Consider the following 24,745-nt stretch of genomic DNA (forward strand, 5'->3'; position numbering starts at 1 on the left):
AGGGAAACAGACATTAAGCAAGCAGAAGCTAAGGCTCCCTGAACATGTAAGGTAATAACTGATGAATACAGAGAAGTCAGCCGTGAGAAGAGGTACGAATGGTGAACGTTCTAGGTAAAGGTCCTCGATGGCAAAAAGTTTGGCACATTATAAGAAGTAAGAGGAGGATAGTGTGGTTGAGATTTAGCAAAAAAGGGAAGTGTTGGGGAACATGAGGCTGGGGTGGGGGTGGGAGTGGAGTGGGGGGAGTGGGCAGGTACCAGATCATGATGGGACTTGGAGGCCAAGAGAAGGAGTTTGAATTTTATTGCAAGTGCAGTGGGAAGCCACTGAAGACTTTAAAATATCATCTACTTTATTGAGGCATAATTTACATACACGGATTTTAAGTATACTATGATGAATTTTGACAGATGTATATTCCAGTGTAACTGCTACTACCCATATTGAGACAGAGAACATTCCCATGAAAGTTTCCTATTCCATTGTTTCTCATGCAAAAGAATGTTCTCTTATGTCTCTCCCCTCCCCAACAATCACTGATTTAATTTCTATCACCATAGATTAGTTATGTCTGTTTTAGAGCTTCATATCAATGAGATTATATAGTATGTATTCTTTTTCATCTTGTGCATTTGTCTAGCTCAACAGGTTTTGGAGACCGATCCATGTTGATGAGTCTAGTAGTTCCCTCCTTTTTGTTGTGAAGTAGTATTCCACCATGAGTATACCACAATTTATTCACCTGCTGATGGACATTTGGGTTGTTTCAAGTTCTGACCTATTACAAATAGCACTGCTATGAACATTCTTGAACACATCTTTCCGTGAACATGTTTTCATTTTTCTTGGGTATATAACTAGGAGTGGAATTGCTGGGTCACAACACAGGTATATGCTTAGCTCTTACAAAAAACTGACAACTTCAATAAAGCTGTTAAAAAACCTCTGCTGAACTGTTTTCCAAAGTATAGTCAATTTTCTTCTCCCCCAACAATGGCATGAGAGTTCCAGCTGCTCTTCACACTTGCTAATGCTAGATGTTAGCAATCTTTTTAACCATTTCTGGGGGTGTGAAGTGTTATCCATCCCTGACTGTCCAAGAATGTTGATCGTCTTTTCATGTGCTTATTGGCCATTCAAATATCTTCTTTTCATTGAAGGATTTTTAAGCAAGAATATAATCCAACTTAAATTTAAACTAAATCACTTTTAATTCACTGTAGAGACTGGGCTAGAGATAAGAGATACATAAAAAGACCAGTTAGGAGGCCTGGAATAGAATAGGTAGAGATCAGAGTGGCTGAGACCAGGTAGTGGCTACAGAGATGGAGAGAAGTGAAGTGTTATGAAATATATTTTGGAGATACTGCTGCCAGCGTATTAGACTGGGCATGAAGGTCAGGTGAAAGAAGTCAAATACGACTCCCACATTTCCATCTTTAGTAAATGGGAGGATAGTTACTGAGGCTTAATGAAACCCAGAAAGGCAGAGGAAGATCAAATATGGGTAGAAAAATTAAGATTTCTAATTGGAATATATTAATTTTAAGGTGCTTATAAGATGTCCAGTATGTAACTGGAATAACGTCTGAGGTTCAGAAGAGAAAGGATGAGGCTGGGAGTAATGAATATATAGAAACGTCTTTTTCACTTGTCTTACAGAACAGCACCTACTCTCGTGTTCTTCCTACTTCATAGGCTGCACCTCCTTCTCAGTTTCCTTTGCTGGTTTCTTCTTTGTTTCTCTGACCTTTTAAAGTTGCCATACCCTAGAGGTCAGAACTTGAAATACTCCTCTTTTCTATTTATATTCAATTGTTGGGTGTTCTCACTCAGTGCCTTTCAGCTCCATCTACTTGTTGTTCACCTCCTGCCCACTAAATCATTTTTTTTATTCTGGATTTCCTGTCCAAACTTGACACATGTCAACTGCCTACAAACACCTCCACTTGAATATCTAGTAAGTACTAACATGTCCAGAACTGAGCTTTTGATATCCTGCCTGAAGTCTACTCCTTCCTATGAGGGAAGACTAGGTAGAATTTTGTGATATGGGGGTCTAGAAAATGAAATAAATGGACAGAAAGTCCTAAATTCTATGACTGAGTGACTGGGAAAAATAAAAAAGTCTGAAAGGTCACTTGGTAGGAAATAAATGGAACTTGGTTTAGGTATCTTAAGTTTAAGCTGTTGAAGAGACGCAAAAGTAGGATAACTAAGAAATACAGGGCTGGGATTCATTGGAGAAGTCAAACTAGAGATACAGATTTGGAGTTTTATTTTCAGAGGTAATTTAATAAAAGCATGAGAGAAAATGAGTGTGAGGAAGAAAACAGTATCTTGGGGATACTCTAGGAAACAGAAGTTGCCAGAGATCAGAAGAGCAGTGCAGCACTGCCAAACGAGCTAAGTAAGAAGAAATTCTGGGATGTTCAGTGTGAAAAACAACTTAAAAAAAAAAAAGATAGAAATTAATAATTACACCTTATAAAAGAATATCTTTTTTTTTAAAGTGAAACCAATTTGCAAAGGATTTTGGATCCACCAAACAGGATTCATATTCTTGGGGAGAAAAATGAATTGAACAGTTGTGAATTTTTATCACGAAATTTGCTTGATCAAGTTTCTGCCATGGACTGAGCAAACAAAAGCATGCTGTTATGTATCTTTCGTTAAGGTCTCATCCTGTGGGCTGTCACTTTAAAAAGCACAAGGAAAGCATAATCAAGATAGATTTATACTCAATGCTTTGACTATTGTCATAGCAGAAGTTGTGCTCATTTAAGCCACTATAAAACCACCTTTGCACTAAATTAAAAATTATGACCGTGTTAATCACAGTAAGAAAATGAGATATTTAGCAAGAATTTTAACTAATTTTCAATTCAGATTATCTACTTAAGAGTTTCACTTAGACTGTTCTTTTGATTGCTAACCTACATTATAAATTACTGCTTCTAATAAAACAGATCTGAAGAAGGCAGATATAGTATTTTATCTGGGAAGGTAAAGTATTCAAGCAGGAAACGGGTCTGAATTTTCTGCAAAACTTCCTCTTTTCACTCAATTACAATAATTCACTTAATTATGGTATCACTTAACAAAGAATTTTCTCAAAACTTTTATAAGCTCAGTGAAAGGTTCATAGGAACCCTCTGAACTATTTTTGGTAACTCTTCTATTAATCTGAAATTATCTTTAAAAAAAAAAACTGGAAAAAAATTTATTCAAGAAGCATGAAACTTGGTTAAGATACCTCATTAAGCCTCTGTTTAATATGCATGATGACTTAATTTACTAAACTCAGTGTACTGGAAAAACCATAATTAGAAAGGAAAGTGCCTTACAGTTGGGTTTTTTTGTAACAGTTGACGACTCCTCTTCATCTGCTACTTGGGGGAAGCTATCCACCAAACAGGATTCATATTCTTCATGTGTAGTCCGATCAAACATATCTTCCAAGCTATCATTCAGTTTTCTTTCTCCATCTGTGTGAAAGAGCATTGGCTTAGGCAACAAGCAAGCTTTTTGCTTTCTATGTAGACCAATGTGAAACTTGTAGGAACTGCCACAAAAATAATTCAGATGTGTATGAGGCAACAGTAAACCCCAAGCCTGGGTAGTTACTGCATATTTATAAAGGTTTTATGTTATGCCTTCAAATGTCCTTTACTCATGTCAAGAGAATGCTAGTTTTTGTTACTGTCATTATAAATGTTAAAAAGTCTTTTTCTCTCTATCCATTCATGCATCAATATAATTCACACTAAACCAAAAGGAACTACCCAAAGGAATGGTGAGGAACAGAAAACACAGCATAATAAATGGTGAAAAATATGAAGTTTAAATAAACTATGTATAAATAACTGACATTAAAATCTCTATAGAGTTTTGTTTACCTGCTTATTTTTCTAATGTGGTAGCAAAAAAGTATTTTCTTGCATTATCATTAACACTTGGAAGTTCAGTGTTACAGAAATAATGAATTCAATTCCATATTTGATATGCAAAGTGCTAACTTCATCTTCAGAGTACTAACTACATTTCCATTATATGATTGTATTTTTAAAAACACCAGTTTACTAAAAATAGAAGTAGATTCAGTTGGCTAACAAATATGACAAAACTGAAGCCTACCAAGATGACTCTATATAAAGTAACTACCACCTCCCCCCATGCAGACTCTCTGGCCCCTCACCCCGTTTTATCTTTCCGTAGCACTTGCCATCATCTAGCATACCATACTTGTTTGTTTCTCCCCTATTACAATGTAAGCTCCACGACGTAGGTACTTTTGTTCTGTTCACTATTATCTCCAATTCCTGATACAGAACTGTGTCTTGATAATTACTGAATGATTAACCATTTGTTCATTTTTCATTTTGAGGGTCAAATCTGTAAGTAAAAATAACTTCTACGTGCCAGGCAGCATGCTATGCATTCCGAAAGCATCCTGTGTATGCTGCTAGTAAATCACAATAAGTTAATGATTTATTTGTTTGCGGGTCAGACTTCTGATTGTAAAGTGCTTGAGGACAGAGACCATATCCTTATTGATCTTTCTATCATAGCATCTACTAAGTCTAACACAGAGTAGAGATACAAAAACCAGTTTTTGACTTGAAATAGTAGTAATTGGGAGTTTAATGGTATGCTGCATCTTTAACCAATTCTAAGTATGAAAAAGATCTACTTTATGGGTAAAATGGGCAGACTGTTGTTTTCCAAGTATGGGCTCAACAATATCTCCTATTCCATTTGCTGTTCTTATAATGTGATCTTGGAACTCCTCCTACTGAGCAACTTCTGAGTCCAGATCATAAAAATACCATGCACTTCTACCTTGCTCTTTGGGGATGCTCACTCTGGGAACCTAGTGTCCAAGTAATAAGGAAGCTCAAACTAACCCATGTGGAAAGACTATATGGAGAAGCCCTGAGACTTAATAAGAAGAGAGAGAGTGCGAAGTATCTCCCATCTGTCTAGCCCTCTGCTGTTCCGGCTCCAGCCACCATCTGTCTATGACTGCACGAGACCCGGAGACAGAACCACGCAGCCTAGACCTTCCTGAATTCCTGACGCACAGAAACTATGAAAGATAAGAAAACGGTTGTTGTTCTAATCCTCTAAATTACTGGAGTGACTTATTTTTCAGCAATAGTACTCACAACAACTTAGTCAAAATTATCTAGGTAATTTTAGTTTAAGATCTAGTTAAACTCATTAGTTTAAGTTCTAGTTTCACCTCCATATGATACTTGCTTCAAATATATTTGGGAAACTATCATCTTCTTAGATTAACTACATAAATTTGAAGCCAAAGTTGTCATACTTTGTTTTTCCCTTTTCTACAAAACTGAGGAAAACATTATCAGGAACTGGTCCCAGGAAAAAACTAATCTTAAAAGCAAAGTCATCTTCTTAAGAAGAAAGTTATTTAAGTAACATTTACTATAAAAAGACAATAAATCACCGTTAAGGTTTACTTTTCTTTTTTTCCAACATCTTTATTGGAGTATAATTGCTCTACAATGGTGGGTTAGCTTCTGCTGTATAACAAAGTGAATCAGCCATACGTATATACATATCCCCATATCCCCTCCCTCTTGCATCTCCCTCCCACCCTCCCTGTCCCACCCCTCTAGGTGGTCACAAAGCACGGAGCTGATCTCCCTGTGCCATGCAGCTGCTTCCCACTAGCTAGCTATTTTACATTTGGTAGTGTATATATGTCCATGTCACTCTCTCACTTTGTCCCAGCTTACCCTTCCCCCTCCCCGTGTCCTCAAGTCCATTCTCTACGTCTGCATCTTTATTCCTGTCCTGACCCCAGGTCCTTCAGAACATTCTTTTTCTTTTTTTAAAGATTACATATATATGTTAGTGTACGGTATTTGTTTTTCTCCTTCTGACTTACTTCACTCTGTATGACAGACTCAGGGTCCGTCCACCTCACTACAAATAACTCAAGTTCGTTTCTTTTTATGGCTGAGTAATATTCCATTGTATATATGGGCCACATCTTCTTTATCCATTCATCTGTTGATGGACACTTAGGTTGGTCCCATGTCCTGGCTATTGTAAATAGAGCTGCAATGAACACTGTGGTACATGACTCTTCTTGAATTATGGTTTTCTCAGGGTATATGCCCAGTAGTGGGATTGCTGGGTCATATAGTAGTTCTATTTTTAGTTTTTTAAGGAACCTCCATACTGTTCTCCGTAGTGGCTGTATCAATTTATATTCCCACCAACAGTGTAAGAGGGTTCCCTTTTCTCCACACCCTCTCCACCAGTTGTTGTTTGTAGATTTTTTGACGATGGCCATTCTGAGTGGTGTGAGGTGATACCTCATTGTAGATTTGATTTGCATTTCTCTAATGATTAGTGATGTTGAGCATCCTTTCATGTGTTTGTTGGCAATCTGTGTATCTTCTTGGGAGAAATGTCTATTTAGGTCTTCTGCCCAATTTTGGATTGGATTGTTTGTTTTTTTGATATTGAGCTGCTTGTATATTTTGGAGATTAATCCTTTGTTAGTTGCTTCGTTTGCAAATATTTTCTCCCTTTCTGAGGGTTGTCTTTTCGTCTTGTTTATGATTTCCTTTGCTGTGCAAAAGCTTTTAAGTTTCATTAGGTCCCATTTGTTTATTTTTGTTTTTATTTCCCTTTCTCTAGGAGGTGGGTCAAAAAGGATCTTGCTTGACTTATGTCATAGAGTGTTCTGCCTATGTTTTCCTCTAAGAGTTTTATAGTGTCTGGCCTTACATTTAGGTCTTTAATCCATTTTGACTTTATTTTTGTGGGTGGTAGCTTTGTAGTATAGTCTGAAGTCAGGGAGCCTGATTCCTCCAGTTCCATTTTTCTTTCTCAAGATTTTTTTGGCTGTTCAAGGTCTTTTGTGTTTCCATACAAATTGTGAAATTTTCTGTTCTAGTTCTGTGAACAATGTCATTGGTAGTTTGACAGGGATTGCACTGAATCTGTAGATTGCTTTGGTTAGTATAGTCATTTTCACAATGTTGATTCTTCCAATACAAGAACGTGGTATATCTCTCCATCTGTCTGTATCGTCTTTAATCTTTTATCAGTGTCTTGTAGTTTTCTGCATACAGGTCTTTTGTCTCCTCTTCTTTTTGTTGCAGTGGTAAATGGGAATGTTTCCTTAATTTCTCTTTCAGATTTTTCATTGTTAGTGTATAGGAATGCAAGAGATTTCTGTGCATTAATTCTGTATCCTGCTACTTTACCAAATTCATTGATTAGCTCTAGTAGTTTTCAGGTAGCATCTTTAGGATTCTCTATGTATAGCATCATGTAATCTGCAAACAGTGACAATTTTACTTTTTCTTTTCCTATTTGGATTCCTTTTATTTCTTTTTCTTCTCTGATTGCTGTGGCTAAAACTTCCAAAACTATGTTGAATAATGGTGGTGAGAGTGGACAACCTTGTTTTTTTCCTGATCTTAGTGGAAATGGTTTCAGTTTTTCACAATTGAGAATGATGTTGGTTGTGGGTTTGTCATATATGGGTTTTATTATGTTGAGGTAAGTTCCCTCTATGCCTGCTTTCTGGAGGGTTTTATAAATGGGTGTTGAATTTTGTTGAAAGCTTTTTCTGCATCTATTGAGATGATCATATGGTTTTTCTCCTTCAGTTTGTTAATATGGTTTATCACATTGATTGATTTCCATATATTGAAGAATCCTTGCATCCCTGGGATAAACCCCACTTGATCATGGTGTATGATCCTTTTAATGTGCTGTTGGATTCTGTTTGCTAGTATTTTGTTGAGGATTTTTGCATCTATGTTCATCGGTGATATCGGCCTGTATTCTTTTTTTTTTGTAACATCTTTGTCTGGTTTAGGTATCAGGGTGATGGTGGCCTCACAGAATGAATTTGGGAGTGTTCCTCCCTCTGCTATATTTGGAAGAGTTTGAGAAGGATAGGTGTTATCTCTTCTCTAAATATTTGATGGAATTCCCCTGTGAAGCCATCTGGTCCTGGGCTTTTGTTTGTTGGAAGATTTTTAATCACAGTTTCAATTTCAGTACTTGTGATTGGTCTGTTTATATTTTCTATTTCTTCCTGGTTCAGTCTCAGTGAAGGTTGTGCGTTTCTAAGAATTTGTCCATTTCTTCCAGGTTGTCCACTTTATTGGCATATAGGTGGTTGCAGTAATCTCTCATGATCCTCTGTATTTCTGCAGTGACAGTTGTTACTTCTCCTTTTTCATTTCTAATTCTGTTGCTTAGAGTCTTCTCCCTTTTTTTTCTTGATGAGTATGGCTAAAGGTTTATCAATTTTGTTTATCTTCTCAGAGAACCATCTTTAATTTTATTCATCTTTGCTGTCATTTCCTTCATTTCCTTTTCATTTATTTCTGATCTGATCTTTATGATTTCTTTCCTTCTGCTAACTTTGAGGTTTTTTTGTTCTTCTTTCTCTAATTGCTTTAGGTGTAAGGTTAGGTTGTTTATTTGAGATTTTTCTTGTTTCTTGAGGTAGGATTGTATTGCTGTAAACTTCCCTCTTAGAACTGCTTTTGCTGAGTCCCATAGGCTTTGGGTTGTCATGTTTTCATTGTCATTTGTTTCTAGGTATTTTTTGATTTCCTCTTTGATTTCTTCACTGATCTCTTGGTTATTTAGTAGTGTACTGTTTAGCCTCTACGTGTTTGTATTTTTTACAGTTTTTTTCCCTCTGATATCTAGTCTTATAGCGTTGTGGTCAGAAAGGATACTTGATACAATTTCAATTTTCTTAAATTTACCAAGGCTTGATTTGTGACCGAAGATATGGTGCACCCTGGAGAATGTTCCGTGAGCACTTGAGAAAAGTATTCTGCTGGTTTTGGATGGAATATCCTAGAAATATCAGTTAAGTCCATCTTGTTTAATGTGTCATTTAAAGCTTGTGTTTCCTTATTTATTTTCCATTGGATGATCTGTCCATTGGTGAAAGTGCGGTGTTAAACGTCCCCTACTATTATTGTTACTGTTGATTTCCCCTTTTATGGCTGTTAGCATTTGCCTTATGTATTGAGGTGCTCCTATGTTGGGTGCATAAATATTTGCAATTGTTGTATCTTCTTCTTGGATTGATCCCTTGATCATTATGTAGTGTCCTTCTTTGTCTCTTGTAACAGTCTTTAAAGTCTATTTTGTCTGATATGAGAATTGCTACTCCAGCTTTCTTTTGATTTCCATTTGCATGCAAATCTTTTTCCATCCCCTCACTTTCAGTCTGTGTGTGTCCCTAGGTCTGAAATGGGTCTCTTGTAGACAGCATATATATGAGTTTTGTTTTTGTATCCATTCAGCCAGTGTATGTCTTTTGGTTTGAGCATTTAATCCATTTACATTTAAGGTAGTTATCAATGTGTATGTTCCTATTACCATTTTCTTAATTGTTTTGGGTTTTTTATTGTAGGTCTTTTCCTTCTCTTGTGTTTCCTGCCTAGAGAAATTCCTTTAGCATTTGTTGTAAAGCTGGTTTGGTGGTGCTGAATTCTCTTAGCGTTTGCTTGTCTGTAGAGGCTTTAATTTCTCTATCAAATCCGAATGATATACTTGCTGGGTAGAGGAATCTTGGTTGTAGGTTTTTTCCTTTCATCTCTTTAAGTATGTCCTGCAGCACCCTTCTGGACTGCAGAGTTTCTGCTGAAAGATCAGCTGTTAACCTTATGGGGATTCCCTTGTATGTTATTTGTTGCTTTTCCCTTGCTGCTTTTAATATTTTTTCTTTGTATTTAATTTTTGATAGTTTGATTAATATGTGTCTTGCTGTGTTCTCCTTGGATGTATCCTGTATGGGACTCTCTGTGCTTCCTGGACTTGACTATTTCCTTTCCCATATTAGGTAAGTTTTCAAGTATAATCTCTTCAAATATTTTCTCAGTCCCTTTCTTTTTCTCTTCTTCTTCTGGGACCCCTATAATTCGAATGTTGGTGTGTTTAATGTTGTCCCAGAGGTCTCTGAGGCTGTCCTCAATTCTTTTCATTCTTTTTTCTTTATTCTGCTCTGTGGTAGTTATTTCTACTATTTTATCTTTCAGGTCACTTATCCGTTCTGCTGCCTCAGTTATTCTGCTATTGATTCCTTCTAGAGAATTTTAAATTTCATTCACTGTGTTGTTCATCATTTGTTTCCTCTTGAGTTCTTCTAGGTCCTTGTTACACATTTCTTGTAATTTTCTCCATTCTATTTCCAAGATTTTGGATCATCTTTACTATCATTACTCTGAATTCTTTTTCAGGTAGACTGCATATTTCCTCTTCATTAGTTTGGTTGGGTGGGGTTTTACCTTGCTCCTTCATCTGCTGTGTGTTTCTCTTTTTTGTTTAACTTACTGTGTTTGGGGTGTGTTCGCAGGCTGCAGGTTCGTAGTTCCCGTTGTTTTTGGTGTCTGCCCCCAGTGGGTAAGGTTGGTTCAGTGTGTTGTGTAGGCTTCCTGGTGGAGGGGACTGGTGCCTGTGTTCTGGTGGATGAGGCTGGATCTTGTCTTTCTGGTGGGTAGGATCGCGTCTAGTGGTGTTTTTTGGGGTCTGTGAACTTAGCGTGATTTCAGGCAGCCTCTCTGCTAATGGGTGGGGTTGTGTTCCTGTCTTGCTAGTTGTTTGGCATGGGGTGTCCAGCACTAGAGGCTGCTGGCCGTTGAGTGGAGGTGGGTCTTAGCATTGAGACGAAGACCTCTGGGAGGGCTCTTGCCAACTGATATTACGTGGGGCCGGGAGGTGTCTGGTGAACCAACGTCCTGAACTTGGCTCTTCCACCTCAGAGGCTCAGGCCTGACAGCTTGCTAGAGCACCAAGACCCTGTCAGCCACATGGCAGGAGAAGGTGGGCCATGAGTTGGGTGTCAGCCACTGCCTGGTTGTAGCTCTGTCTCAGCTGTCTCCAAAGGTCACCCAGATACATTGGGTTATTCCACCGTTCCTCAGAGCTTGCACATGCCTGTCTGGGATTTGTAGATGTCCTCCTGATACTTTTCATTGAAATACCTTGCATTCATGGTGGTGAGAGATATGCTAATAGTGTTGGTTCTCTTCAGTTCAGAGACTGGGACAGTCTGAGCCTTCATGTGGCCAAGTCAGGAGCAGCTGGCCAATGGTCCCAAAGTGATAACATGTCAGATTCCAAAAAGGCTTTCTGCAGCGCCTGAGCAGTAGTCCCAAGCAGCTGCTCAGCTGCAGCACTCTGACCGGGGAACTCGGTGGGACCCTCAAACGAGGATTTCTGCCGACCGTAGAGCCTAACTTGCCCACCCAGGCAAGGAGCTGAGGAGAGCATCTTCCAGCCCTGTCTCACCAGAGGAGCGGACACCTGGTTAAGGTTTACTTTTAATAGGTACTGTCCTCTCAACGTAGGCAGCCAGGTACTTGATTGTATGGATATTATTACTCAAGAACAAAGAATTAAGGCAAAGGCTATTCAAATTTTCTCTCACTTACTGCATTTGGGGCAGCAAGAGATAAGGTGTTTCTTAAGAAGCAAGGATAAGACTGGCTGTTTTACTACTGGGCCCTAAGCAGGTAGACTAGAGAATATTCAGCAGAAGATGCACACACAGTCTGAATGTCCTCAATTCTAAGAGACGATCATTGGAAAAGGCCTCTGCTTTTAGCCCTGCATCACGTGGCAGGTCCTAACTCTTTAACACATAAGGGTGATGAATGACAACTATTCCCAGTCTAGTTGATCTCATGTCATATGCCTCTGTAGTTAAGAATGTTGCTAAGGTGGTGCCAAATGAAATCCTTCCATTGTTCCCACCTCTTTCAGAAAATCAAGGCTTTAGATGAAGAATTAATAGTTTCTCACTATAAAGGGCTGTAGACTCCTAGTTTTGCCAAATCTCCTTTTCTATAGAAGTAGAATATGGCAGAGTCACTCACTCATCATATACACTACCATTCTTAGTTTACTGCTAATTTGCAAATCTATACTAATACTTCTCAGTGGAATCCTCCCTTTTTTTCCTTATCAAATTGCTTTGGAAAATAGTATTTCTAAAACAGGACTCTCAAGATTCCCTTTACACCTTTTATAAAAAAAATTATCTAAACCAGGGATCAGGAAACTTTTTCTTAAAGGGTCAGACAGTAAATATTTTAGGCCTGTGGGGCCATAAGGTCTCTGCAGAAACTACTCAGCTCTGCTGCTGTGTTCAACAAGCAGCCACAGGCAATAAATAAACGAGTGAGGCTGCGTTCCAGTAAAACTTTACTTACAAAACTGGTAGCTGGCTGTAGTTTGCTGACCCCTGGAAACAACGTGAATTCTTTTGGAAATAAAAATTATTTTTACTAAAGACTTTTTTTCCTGAAATATTGACACTAAGCTTTACTAAAGAGAAATCTAGTATTAGGAGAACAGGGGGGAAAAAAAACTAGTTTATGGTGAAGAGGTCACTTATACTCATCAGTGCAATGGTATGTCTATAAACTTCCCTCCACATTTGTATTAAAATTAAAAAAAAGAAATCAAATCTTACTTGGACTTTTTTCTCCCTTCTGCTCTTGATTCTTCATTTTTAAAAGCATAGTTTCACTAACCAATGTACAGTCCATGTCCACTGTCTCTCCTCCTGCTAATCTTGACTGACTGCCATCCTGAATAAATATTTAAAAATTCAAAATTTTAACAATCATTCCTTTACGTCCTAATATTTACTTTTTTGGGGGGGTGGGGTAAAATATACATAACACAAATGTTACCATTTTAATCATTTTTAAGTGTACACTTACATTTCAGTAGCATTAAGTAATATTTACCTTTACCCTTTAGGAATATAGATACATTTAGGTTTAAATGCCTATAAACCATTTTTAGCTTTGATATACAAGCATCGTCTCTCAAGCCTAGGAAAAGGACTGCTGCCAAGCATGAGAGAACTATGCGTTACCATGATCCCTGGAGCTTCCTTTCTTCCCTAATCTGCTTCACAGAAATGAACATCAATGTACACTAAGAACAAAAGTTCACAAGTCAAATTTGATTTCTTAATGGATATTTATTACTCTAGCAACTGTTACATACTTTATTAATATGCTACCAAGTGAAAGAGAACTTCTCAAACTATGAAGAACCTAAATACAAACCAAAAAATTTATTTCTGCTATGAATTTTAATGAAAAAATACACAGTATTTTAAAAAATTAGCCAACTGGGAAAAATGAAATTTTTTTCTTGAAGGTAGATTATTTTAAGTTAATCAAGGCATATGACAGATTATTTTGATAAAAAAAAAAACTATTTAAAATATGTAATTAGCATTTTACATTATTTTAAAACTATTTTTCAGCAAAGTTCTCTAAAGTCAGAAAGTATTGTTATTATTATTACACTTTCAAAAATACCATAATGTTGGCAAAAATACCATAACGTTGGCATACCATAATGTTGGCATAAGTGTTATTATTTCATAGTTTTCTGAATAAATACATGAAGGCTGTAAGAGGTATGTGATTCCCTCAAGGTCATAGAGTGAGTCAGGACAGCAGGGTGACTAACAATACACTAGAATAACCACATGGGCTTTGGTTCTATTTTCTAACTTACCTTGGTATCTACTACAGTAATATCCATTTTATACTGAGAAAGGTCTGCTCCTGGATCTATACTCCACTGGATGTTTTCAAAGGATACATCTTAGATAAGGAGAGAAAAATGCACAAATAAAAACAAATTTTTAGAATTCTCATCACTTTAAAACATTATGGGACCCACAGAATGAGAAAAGTTTTGCAAATCATATGTCTGATAAAGGACTTGTACCTAGGATATATAAAGAACTGTCACACCTCAATAATAAGACAATTACTTCAATTAAGAATAAGCAAAGGACCTGAAGAGACAGTCCTTCAAAGAAGATATACAACCGGCCAATAAGTACATGAAAAGATGCGCAACATCATTAGCCATCAGGGAAAGGCAAATCAAAACCACAACTGAGATATAACTTCACACCCACAGTATGGCTATAATCAAAAAGACAGTAACAAGTGTTGGTGAGAATGTGGAGAAACTGGAACCCTCAAAATGTGAAGAAATTGGAACCCTCACATGCTGCTGGTGGGAATGTAAAACGTTGTAGCTCCTTTGGAAGAAAGTTAGATAGTTCCTCAAAATGTTAAACACAGAGTTAGCATACACAAATGTTTACAGATATACATGTAAATGCAAAGAAAAGGACAGGCTATCTATGGGTGAGGAACAAGGTTTGGACGATAAATTTCTACTTTTTATATTTTTAAAATCTGTATAGTTTAAATTTTTTAAAGCTTTCTTTTTGTAAAGAAAATAAGAAACAACTACATAGAACAGGTAAATCTATAAAATCACCTATAGAAAGTAGGTGTTAAAGATGTCAATTTATTTTTTCAAAAAGCAGGAAAATCACATGTAAAGTGAAACCAATAAGAATTGTGCTATAAACACAGAAACACACAGGGATAAGATATTTTTTCTGAAAATAATTCAGTCTATCCAAAGAATGTACATAATATATTACAATACTCAATTTAAAGTCATTAAAAAAGAGCAGAAATGCTATTTATAGTGTACATACCTTGGTTGTTTTGTAGAGACTTTGTTTTAGCAATTCTACATGGATTTAACTGAAGAACTGATGCAAGTTCACATGCTCCATGGACTGACCTGGTTTTTACTTTTATAGGCTCACAAGAACCAGTACCCTAAAACAGAAAGAATTATTAGCATCTAGGAGAAATCACAACAACCATTTTAATCAAATCCTTGAACATTTAACACAAACCTTCATGTCATCAAAAAGATTCTCTGTCTCCAAACTTTCACGTGGACGTAGAGGGATTGTAAAGATAGAATTTTCTTCCTTTATTTGTAACAGTGTTTTATTATCTGGAGATTTATTCAAGGACTGGAGGAGGGACTCCTGTAAGCTGCTGGGCTCTTCTGGGGAATCTCTGGTTAACCCACAGCTCCCACTCAAGGCCTTACGGCTTGAGGAAGAGCCCTTTGGAACAGGCTTCAAAACCTCAGAGAGAGTCACTTGCCTAAATCCGATTTTAGAGTTCTCACTTCCTTGGCTTTTCTCTTGACGCTGAATAGCTGAAAATCGATCAGACAGATCCAAAGGTTTATCCATCACATAGTCTCCATTCATGTAAGAATGACTATCCGGTGGAAAAGGAAAAGCATTTTCTTTATCAAAGGAGGCTTGGGGGCAGCTTACTTCATCTTCACTTTCTTCCTCGATTTTCTTCCTTTTGGTTCGGCCTCCCAGTGATTTCAGGAGTACCACATGTTTATCTTTATCAGTAACAGTATCTTTAATGTGATCAATACTATCCTGTTCACTTGTATTTTTATTTATAAGCATCTGCTCATTAGAAGATGACTGGTTAGTGATCTTCTTCACTTCAGCCCCAATATTATGATGTGTGAAGAGGGCACCATCTTCAGATTTTAATCTAGGTTTCTCTGATCTAGAATTAGAAGTGTTGCTGAAAGGCATTGTTTTCAGATGGTTTTTTTTCCCAGTCTCTAAAAGAGAAGGGGACAAACTTGTATTCAAACCTAAACTACTTTTCACATTAGAGGTAGCTCCAAATACAGGAGATGATACCCGAGTAGTCAATTCTTCTTGAGGAGGAGGCTTTGAATTAGAATCTGAAAATCTAAAAAAATAAAGAGTGGTAAAGCTTTTTTCCTATTAAAGAAATAAGGTAAAAATTAAAAGACAAGCATAATGAGAAAACTTTTGCTAATATACAATTATTAATAGTAAGGTCTTATCCACATCTTAGACGCAGACCATTAACCAAAATTTAAGATACAATATAGTTGCTGGCTTCTCTTTATTTGGCTGACAAAAAGCAGAGGGAAATGATACAGCAAACCTATCTCAATACAATGATATTCCTATCTATAAATATTTTTCCTAAGTAACTTAAATAAATTTTACTATATAATAAAATCGTATTTTAGTAAATCCCACTGGGGACCCAAATTCTTTTGCTGTTACGAAATCTTATCATGAGTAACTCCAAGAAACAAAATTCTTATACTACAGAATTGAACATAACTCAAGACCCAGACTGCCTGTAGCAGAGGAGACAGCTGTGGCAGTAGAAAGAGCATTAGGGTTAAGTTTGAAGATGTGGAATGGCTAAGAGCTCTGACTCTCATACTTAATATTTGTGTGGTCTTAAAAAGACTAAATTTTAACCTTTGTGAAGCTGCATTTTTGTTGACTGTAAAAAATGGGGGTAATAAAACCTACTTTAATGAGTTACTATGACGACAAATTAAATGTGATATATGTATCTAATACTGAAAGCTCTTTTAAAAAGCAAAGTGCCACATAAATATAGGTACTGTTAGTTAAGGGATGTTCTGAAATTAGTAAAAACAAGATGTATCCCAATCTTGGAAGCTCATCTGAACTAATAATGGATTTCATAAAATGTCCAGTTTTTGAAAATACAAACCCAGAAGGGATGATTGGATCTTTAAAGGAGATAAGGCTGGGACCTCTTAAGTACTCCTTGATAGAAGTACAGAAAGAATCTAAAAGTAATATCCATCTCTCTACATTAACACAAAAAGCCCTCAATTGGTCATAAACTGGGGAAAATATTTTTTTAAGTAAAAATTAATACAACCAGAATAACAAGCTGAGGGAGAGAAATAGTTTAAATATATGGAACTCACTGTAATGGAATTTCATCGACGGTTTGTAAGTTTTTACCAAAGTGCCCCAAATTACCTTAAACTATCTTCACTATTTCTTCTAGATTCCTCAAAAGGTTTTTTGTGCTCTCCTTCCAGACAGTGGTAGAGCTCATCACCAACAGGGCTCATAGGACCTCCAGATTCCTTCAATAATAAAATATAAAGTACATAAATACAATGGAAGGTTATTAATTCTCTCTTTTCTTTTTGGCCGTGCCACACAGCATGTGAGATCTTAGTTCCCTGACCAGGGATCAAACCCGTGCCCCCTGCAGTGGAAGCGTGGAGTCTTAACCACTGGACTGCCAGGGTAGTCCCAAGATTATTTATTCTTAAAAAGGAATGAAATACTGATACACGTTATGATGTGGATGAGGCTAAGTGAAAGACGCCAGACTCAAAAGCCACATATATGATTCCATTTATATATGAATTATTCAGAATAGGTAAATTCATAAGGACAGAAAGCAGACTGGTGGTTGCCAATTCCAAAAAACAAGATTAGTTAGATTAGAGGAAGGGAAGAGAGATGACTGATCATACTTATAGGAGACAAATTTAAAAGGATGCTTTAGAGAGCCGTGCTTCCCGAACTTTAACATGCATACAAATCAACTGAGGATCTTGTGAAAATATAAGTTCTCTTTCAGTAGGTCTGGGGTTAGGTTTGAGATTTTCTATCTCTAACAAATTTCCAAGGATGCAAATGCTGTTGGCCTGTGGATCACACTTTGAGCAGCAGGTCTTTAGAGATCAGTTCCCTTACTAGATTTGGTGTCTAAACTACTGACTTGCCAGGTTTATGGGCAGGACGGAATTAAAAACCATTAAAACATTTAAAGTTCAAAGGGTAAAAACTACCCACTATCACTTGAAGAGAGATTTAAAACTAGAAAGGACCAAAAAAAAAAAAAAAATTCAAATGCAGTGAAAAACCAATTCAATGGTTTGAATATACATTTACATATACTAAATGTATATTCAATATATACATTTACTGACTAAAGCAAAAGAATAGTTTTAAAGCTGTACCAAAATGAAACTTCCCTAAGACTGAAGAATTCAAGGGTTCCATTTTTTAGGGATCAATTAAGAAAAAAAGTAAATGTGTCTGATGGAAGGAAGAACTAAAACAACGAAAAGAAAACCATGGGGTCAATTTCTGACTCAATTCCTAAAGATGTGGTCTAACTGGACTGGCATTTATAAGGACAAAGATGAATTAAAGGATCTACAGTAGACCCAAGAATTCAGACTATCTTCCAAATCAAAGCCTGGTTTAAAGGATGTTGAAAAGATCCAATAAATTCTGAAATCAACCTAAAGGTTTAAGACTTCTCTTAAAGTCTTCTCTTAGTTGGAATAGGGTAGGGAGGAGAGGGGGAGAGGGAAGACGGTTGCTAAATCCTCTAAGTCATATAAATTTTGATTCAACCCACAACCTATATATCCCAAGAATTCTAAAGATTCTAGATTTCTGAGACTGCCTGGGGTGAATAATATAAATGGGCTTTTCTAGTCACATCAATTTTTGTTCTAGGCCTTTATCCAATAATCTTTGGATAAAATAATTTTTCTCTTGCTCAATTCTCGAAAAACTGACCTCAAAAGACACTAATTAACTCATATTATCACCAAAGTAAACAATTACTTACAGACTCATCTTGAACACTAAGTCCAAGTGTTTCAGCAACAACTGTAGCTAAATTATCAGGAGGATAACTGCTTTTTCCATGTGTATCTAAGTTTAAAAAGAAACCAAAAAATTATACAATTGTAGAAATTAGACGTATGAAAAAATACCTAAAAGGAAAGAAAAAGCTCAAAGGACCACTTTACAAAATGGCACTGAACAATTTTTAAAATTCTACGTAAAGTCCAAAATATCTACTATAAATTGCAATAAGTTGCAGGTATCTAGCACCTACACTTGCCAAACTTTTTCAGCTAGTTTTCTATTTTTCCTAAATGAATTGAATGTTAACAGGTAGATTATTTTTCTTATTTCCACTGGAAAAAAATAAAAAACATAATTAAATGGAGTTCTTGTGATACAAGACACAGCATGAATATCAAACCGTATTTATATAGTAACCTTTCATGAAAACACTTTCATGAGAGTTTCACTTCATGAAAACTCTCACAGTGCAGAGATTTTCAGCATTGCATAATTTTCAAGTTTTAAGCTAACACAACATATTTATACAGAATTCACCTGTGTTCAAATATTTTATAAAGTTTTATGTATACGGAGTTTCAATAAGTCAACAAGTATTTATGTAGCACATACTAGGTTTCAGGAATTGCGCTACGAAGAGAAAAGGTTGTTGTCCTCAAGGAGCTTATGGGCTGCTATAGTTGAAAGGTATAAAGAAAATTGCAATAAAATGTGGTAAACATTAAAGGTACATAAAAGGGTCATTTGAACACAGAGCAAGGACTCCTAAATCTGCCTTGAGAAAACAAGGAAAGCTCACCAAGTGTTGACTAAGCTGACCCTTGAGAGAAAAAGGAATTAAACTGGGCTGGGGGCAGAGAGGATTCTAGGTATGTGGAAGGTGTGATATGTGAAACAAAACTGCATGTTCAGGCAACTACATGTGGTTCAACTGCTGGAAATCAAAGTGCAAAAGCTAAAATGGTAGTTAGGACATGAGCGCAGACAGGTTGATAAGGGATCAGATTATGCTAAAGAATTTAAAATTTATCCTGTAGACAATGAAGAGATAGTCAAGAGTTTTTTAATGGAGGACAGATGCAATATTTGGGCTAAAAAGGTGATTCAGACAGGCTGAAGAGATATTCAAGGGTTTTTTAATGGAGGACAGATGCAATATTTGGGCTAAAAAGGTGATTCAGACAGGCTGACAGAACAAGAAGCGCTCACTAATAGGCAACGGGACTAATTAGATTACTAAAAGAGTCTCATGAGAGATGCTGATGGCCCAAACTAGTATAATGTGGGTGCAGAAGAATGTGCATGACAGATGTGTAGCAGGTGCAATCAATAAGACTTGGAGACTATTTACGTATGAGAGTTGAAGAAGCAGGAATCGAAGATGATTCGAAGTTTTCTGATTTAGGTAACTCAAAGAGGTATGTAAACTGTCATTTACTGAGACTGTAAATAAAAGGATGAGCAGGTTTGACAAGAAAGTCTCACTTTGGACGTGCTGAAGTGGAAGGATATCCAGGTATAGATGTTCAATAGCAGGCAGATACATCAGTTTGGAATTCAAGAGAAAAGTCTTGGAAAGAGATAGATTTGGAATTTATTATCATATAGGTGGTAGCAGAATACTAACTCTAAGTGAAGATTCCTCCAGAAACAGAAAATGAGAGAAGACTAGGCCAAGGATCATATATACTGGGGACAGTGACATTTAAAAGACAGATGGAGAAAGAATAGCCAGTAATGGAAGGTGAAAAATGAACAATAAGTAAGAGAATCAGGAGAGTGGCACCACTTCAAGAAAAAGTGTGTGCACTATCAAATGTCCTAGAAAGGTCAAGTAAGATAAAGACTGGTAAGCATTCACTAGATTTAACAACCAGGAGGTCTCTGATGACTACTGCCAAGCAGTTCCAATGTAATGAGTGAGAGAAGAGAGTGTGAGGATGTGTCCGCTTTTCTCCCCCTTCCTCTCCCTCTTTTCCGCCCTCCTTCCTCCCTTCCCCTGCACCCCTTTTTCTTCCTGGAGTGAATGGGAGTTGACAGAAAGGAGAAATTGAGCACAGACTGCTTTTTCAGCTTTGAAGAGAAGCTCTAGCTGAGAGTGGAGACAATTAAGAGGGGGTTATTTTAAAAGACAAAAGATAACATGTATCTTTATGTTGAAAAGAACGAACCTGCAGAGAAACTGGAGATACAGGATAAGAGAACAACTGATGGAGTAAAGTTCCAGCAGCAGCAGAAGAAAATGGGCTCCCGAGTGCTGAGAAGCAAGGTTCTGACACAGTCTAACGTCCCCTGCAGCCTTTGCCTGACAGTCTGTCTATACACATGCACACAAACATACATACACTAATATAAATAATTTGTAGCTTTCAGAGTATAGGCTCTGATTTTACTAATTTTACTAATATAAAATGAGTAAGTGATTAACCATGGCCAGTCCTCCCAGTTTTGCTCTGCATTTCATCTCCTCTCACTTTTTCAAGGATCTAGCAATTGTTCCCTCTTTCTCCAGAATTACTCATTTCTCTCTTTACAAGATCATTCCATCAGCATAAAAACATGCTGAATATGCTATAATAGTCCATCTTTTAAAATCCTCCCTGGACCCATGTTTCTCTTTAGCCACTGTCCGTTCTCCCTTCCCGCTTCACCACAAAAAGGCCCTGAAGGACTTGTTCACAAGTGCTCCTTCCGGTTCTCTTGAACATGATAGTCTAGTTGATCACCTCTACACTTTAACAACTCTCATTGAGAGTTAAACACTCAATGATCCCCAGGGGACCAAATCCAACGGTCAATACTCAGTCTTCATCTTCTGCGACCTATCAGCACTGTTCTCCACAGTGACCACTCCGTCCTTTCTCTCTTGGTTTAAAGGACGCCACTTTATCTTGGTTCTCCTATCTCACTGGCAGCTCCTTCTCTGGCTACTTGGTTGTTCCTCATTTTCACAATCTCTAAATCATCATCCCAACAGCTGCGATACTGCCTCCGAGGAAGTGAAAATGGTTCTTGGGGGGCAAAAAAATATTTTTATGTATGAGACACAGATACACATACACTCAATACAGTATATCTGCAGTATTAAAATCTCATGGGGGAAGTGATGCAGGGGGGCGGTGGGGTGTCTAAAAAGGCCACGTGGGAGTGATAATAAAAAATAGCTGAGACTCACTCCTTTACATAATGGAGTGCCTCAGGGCTAAGTACTGGAACTTCTTCTCTTTCCCATCTTCACTCGCTTGGCTATCTCATCCAGTCTCATGGCTTCAGACACCACCTACATGCTAACAACTTCCATTTGTATCTCTATGCTAGACTTCTCTACATTCACACCCACCTACCCATCCAAAATCTTTACCTGAATGTCTACCCGGCATCTGAAAACAAAATATTCTCAAAACCAAACCCCTACCCTCAGCCACCCTGCAAACCTCCTGCTCCCTGTCTCTCTCCTCTTAGCAAATAGCAACTCTAAAGAACAGAGTTGCCCAAACCAATCTCCCTTTCACTCACTCTGCCCCAGCCACACAGAGCTCCTTAATGTTCCTCAATCAAACCAAAGAACACCCCCACCTCAAGGCCTTTGTGCTTACTGACTTCTCCACCTGGAATGCCCTTGCACCAGAAATCAACACGACTCACTTGCTTCCCTCAGTCTCTGCTCAAATGTTGCTTTTAAAGTGAGCCTTTCAACAACTTTTTTTTTTTTTTTTTTTTTTTTGCGGTTCGCAGGCCTCTCACTGCCGTGGCCTCTCCTGTCACGGAGCACAGGCTCCGGACGCACAGGCTCAGCGGCCGTGGCTCACGGGCCCAGCCGCTCCGTGGCATGTGGGATCTTCCCAGACCGGGGCACGAACCCGTGTCCCCTGCATCAGCAGGCCGACTCTCAACCACTGCGCCACCAGGGAAACCCCAAGTGAGCCTTTCTAATATCTCTTCTTACCCTGCTTTATTTTTCTTCAGAGCCCCTGATCCATCTAACATATATTTATTTTCTCTCTTCCCCAACTAGATTGTAACCTCTATGAGGTTAAAGGTTTTGTTTTGTTTAGTGCCCGGTATACATTAGGCATCCAAATATTTATTGAATGAATGAGTAAACCACAGTAAAGCCTTATTTACTTAAAATTACTAGCAATTGTAATTACTGTGGATAGGGATATTAATATGAATTAATAACAGGATAACATTACTTTCCAATATGAAAAAGACTGCTAAACAAATAATACAAACAAAATTATGGAAAATATTTTAAAATGTTGTCTAATTCAGACGGTCACTCTTGTCCACCAATTTTAAACTTATACAGTAATCTCAGTATCTTGCTTACTAGCCACTGGAGCTTGACTCTGATCACAAGTGTCAGCCACTAGAATTTCACGTTCATTATGTTTATGTGGTGGATGAGTTGAAGACTTTGGTATTTTTCTCAATTCTAAGGGAAAAAAGAAGAGAGATTACATATAAACAAACAATCATGAAAAATGATAAGCCAATACAAATCTATCTTTAAATGCACTAGAAGTGCATTTTATTCACGTAACTTTAATATTCTAAAAAGGTTATTCCTTTAGTTTCACTGAGAAACAAAGTTGGTAGTTAGGACAGTGGGGTAGAGAGGACTGGAACAGATAAATTCTTCTGACCTAAGCCTTCTAGAGTTGTAATATTTTAATGTATCTTTTCCTTGTGTATCATTGCAAATCAGTAGGTTCATTTGAAATGAATATTGCATCATACAGCTTTTTCTATCTTTGTTTTAGAGTTTTCATTTTCTGGAAGGAAAGCTGAAACATGCTTTATCAGAAATCATTCCACTATTTAAGGGTTTAATTCAAAGAAAACCAAAAGAAGGACAAAGTAAAGGGAAATAGACTTTTACTAATTATAACTAGAAATTATCATTAAAAAGCAGTATACATGTAAAAATAAATAAGCATGGGTGGTTAGAAAGAGAAAAGGAGTAACTAGTCATTAAATTAGTTTTAACATAATTTGCATGGCTCAAAAGCATATTTTAAAAGCAGAATTTCATATTCCAAGTAAAAATGATCAGAACAAGATTAAAATTGACAAAGTTTTAAATAGTTACAGGTTATTCTCATACAATGAAGAAATAAACCAAGAGCATTTTACTAGATACAAAAGACAACTTTTCCTAAAAAAGAAAATTGCTGTGATTTGCTTTTCTGGATATTCTTTCAAATGGATTTAAACATGATCTAAATTATGCCGATGCTTATCTGTAGTGATTCATGTTCTATCTGATACCAGACAAAAAGGCCCACAAATGTTCATTCTAAATCCACGATCTTACATTTTAATTTAGCTCCTAATTACGTGTAAGATTTTTAACAATTCTTTTGTTTTCCACTAGATGGTGATGCAAGCTCATATAAAATGGGGGAAAACTGTCAATTTTCCAGTATCAAAGATTAAGATCTACTGTTTCTTTAAAAGGCATAGCTACTGTCAACCATTTATTTGCATTAGAAAAATATCTCTAAGGCTGTGTATACTCCTTTCCCTCGAGTGCTTTCCTTGTTACAAACAGTTTAGGTTAAGATGGAAGTTTTAAAAATATTTACTTTTAGATTAATATTAAAAGGAATAAGCACTGTATCACATCACAGGATAAATTTCAGGACTACATGAAAAGGTATTTCCAAAGCATTTAGCAGAAATGGTCAACTGGCTTGGAATTAGAAATATGCCACTGACAAGCCACGAAGTAGATACATTATAAAGCCATTTATGGATTTACCACCAAGCGCTACATATTATAAAAAATAAAAATAGCTAGTTAAAGCGTTGGTGGGAGTAGTTGTGGATAAGACTTGGAAACTACAATAGTTTAGAGCCAGGAAGATCTATATTTGAATTTTGACTCACCTACTTACTTGACAGGTTACTTAACCCCTCTAAAGAGCAAATCTCTCCTCATCTATAAAACGAAGGTGCTAGTAGCTACCTCAAACCTGTCCTGAGGATTAAAACACAGTAATAATGTAGTCAAATCAGCAAAATAACCAGCACACAGTAGGTGGAACTTAATGTTAGGATATCTCCTCTTCCCATGTATCCTACTCAGATATATACACATAGGAATAGTTTTTAAATAAAAAGAAAACTATTCACTACCTTTGTAAAATGCTGAGTGTTTACATATTCAGATGAGCAACACACGTCTATACATAATACGGGCAGTAGATGCCTTCCCAGTCACTTCACTAATGGAAGTTAAACTTACAATTGTAACGTAAGTTACCTGAAAAATGACTATCTTCCTAACAATAGATGAATACTTTTTTTTTTTAACAGAACCAGGTAACTAAACTA

At 36.9% G+C, this 24,745-nt stretch overlaps 1 protein-coding gene and 1 long non-coding RNA gene across 18 annotated transcripts in view; one reads left to right on the plus strand and one right to left on the minus strand.

The window, feature by feature from the left end:
- LOC137203415 (uncharacterized) overlaps window positions 1-24,745 on the plus strand; it is a 685,692-nt gene that overhangs the window by 110,210 nt on the left and 550,737 nt on the right. The gene's annotated exons all lie outside the window — the stretch shown is intronic.
- Window positions 1-24,745, minus strand: part of RBBP8 (RB binding protein 8, endonuclease) — an 80,964-nt gene that overhangs the window by 9,194 nt on the left and 47,025 nt on the right. For all 9 annotated transcript variants that reach the window (XM_067699530.1, XM_067699531.1, XM_067699525.1 and 6 more), the window contains 8 exons: window positions 22,737-22,841; window positions 18,381-18,466; window positions 16,760-16,869; window positions 14,786-15,668; window positions 14,579-14,705; window positions 13,570-13,658; window positions 12,503-12,620; window positions 3,351-3,491 (listed from right to left, as the gene is read on the minus strand). In XM_067699530.1, coding sequence (XP_067555631.1) covers window positions 3,351-3,491; window positions 12,503-12,620; window positions 13,570-13,658; window positions 14,579-14,705; window positions 14,786-15,668; window positions 16,760-16,869; window positions 18,381-18,466; window positions 22,737-22,841 — 1,659 coding nt within the window. The remainder of the gene's footprint in view (window positions 1-3,350; window positions 3,492-12,502; window positions 12,621-13,569; window positions 13,659-14,578; window positions 14,706-14,785; window positions 15,669-16,759; window positions 16,870-18,380; window positions 18,467-22,736; window positions 22,842-24,745) is intronic.

Source organism: Pseudorca crassidens, chromosome 12 (assembly GCF_039906515.1).
Source record: "Pseudorca crassidens isolate mPseCra1 chromosome 12, mPseCra1.hap1, whole genome shotgun sequence".
Lineage (NCBI taxonomy): Eukaryota > Metazoa > Chordata > Mammalia > Artiodactyla > Delphinidae > Pseudorca > Pseudorca crassidens.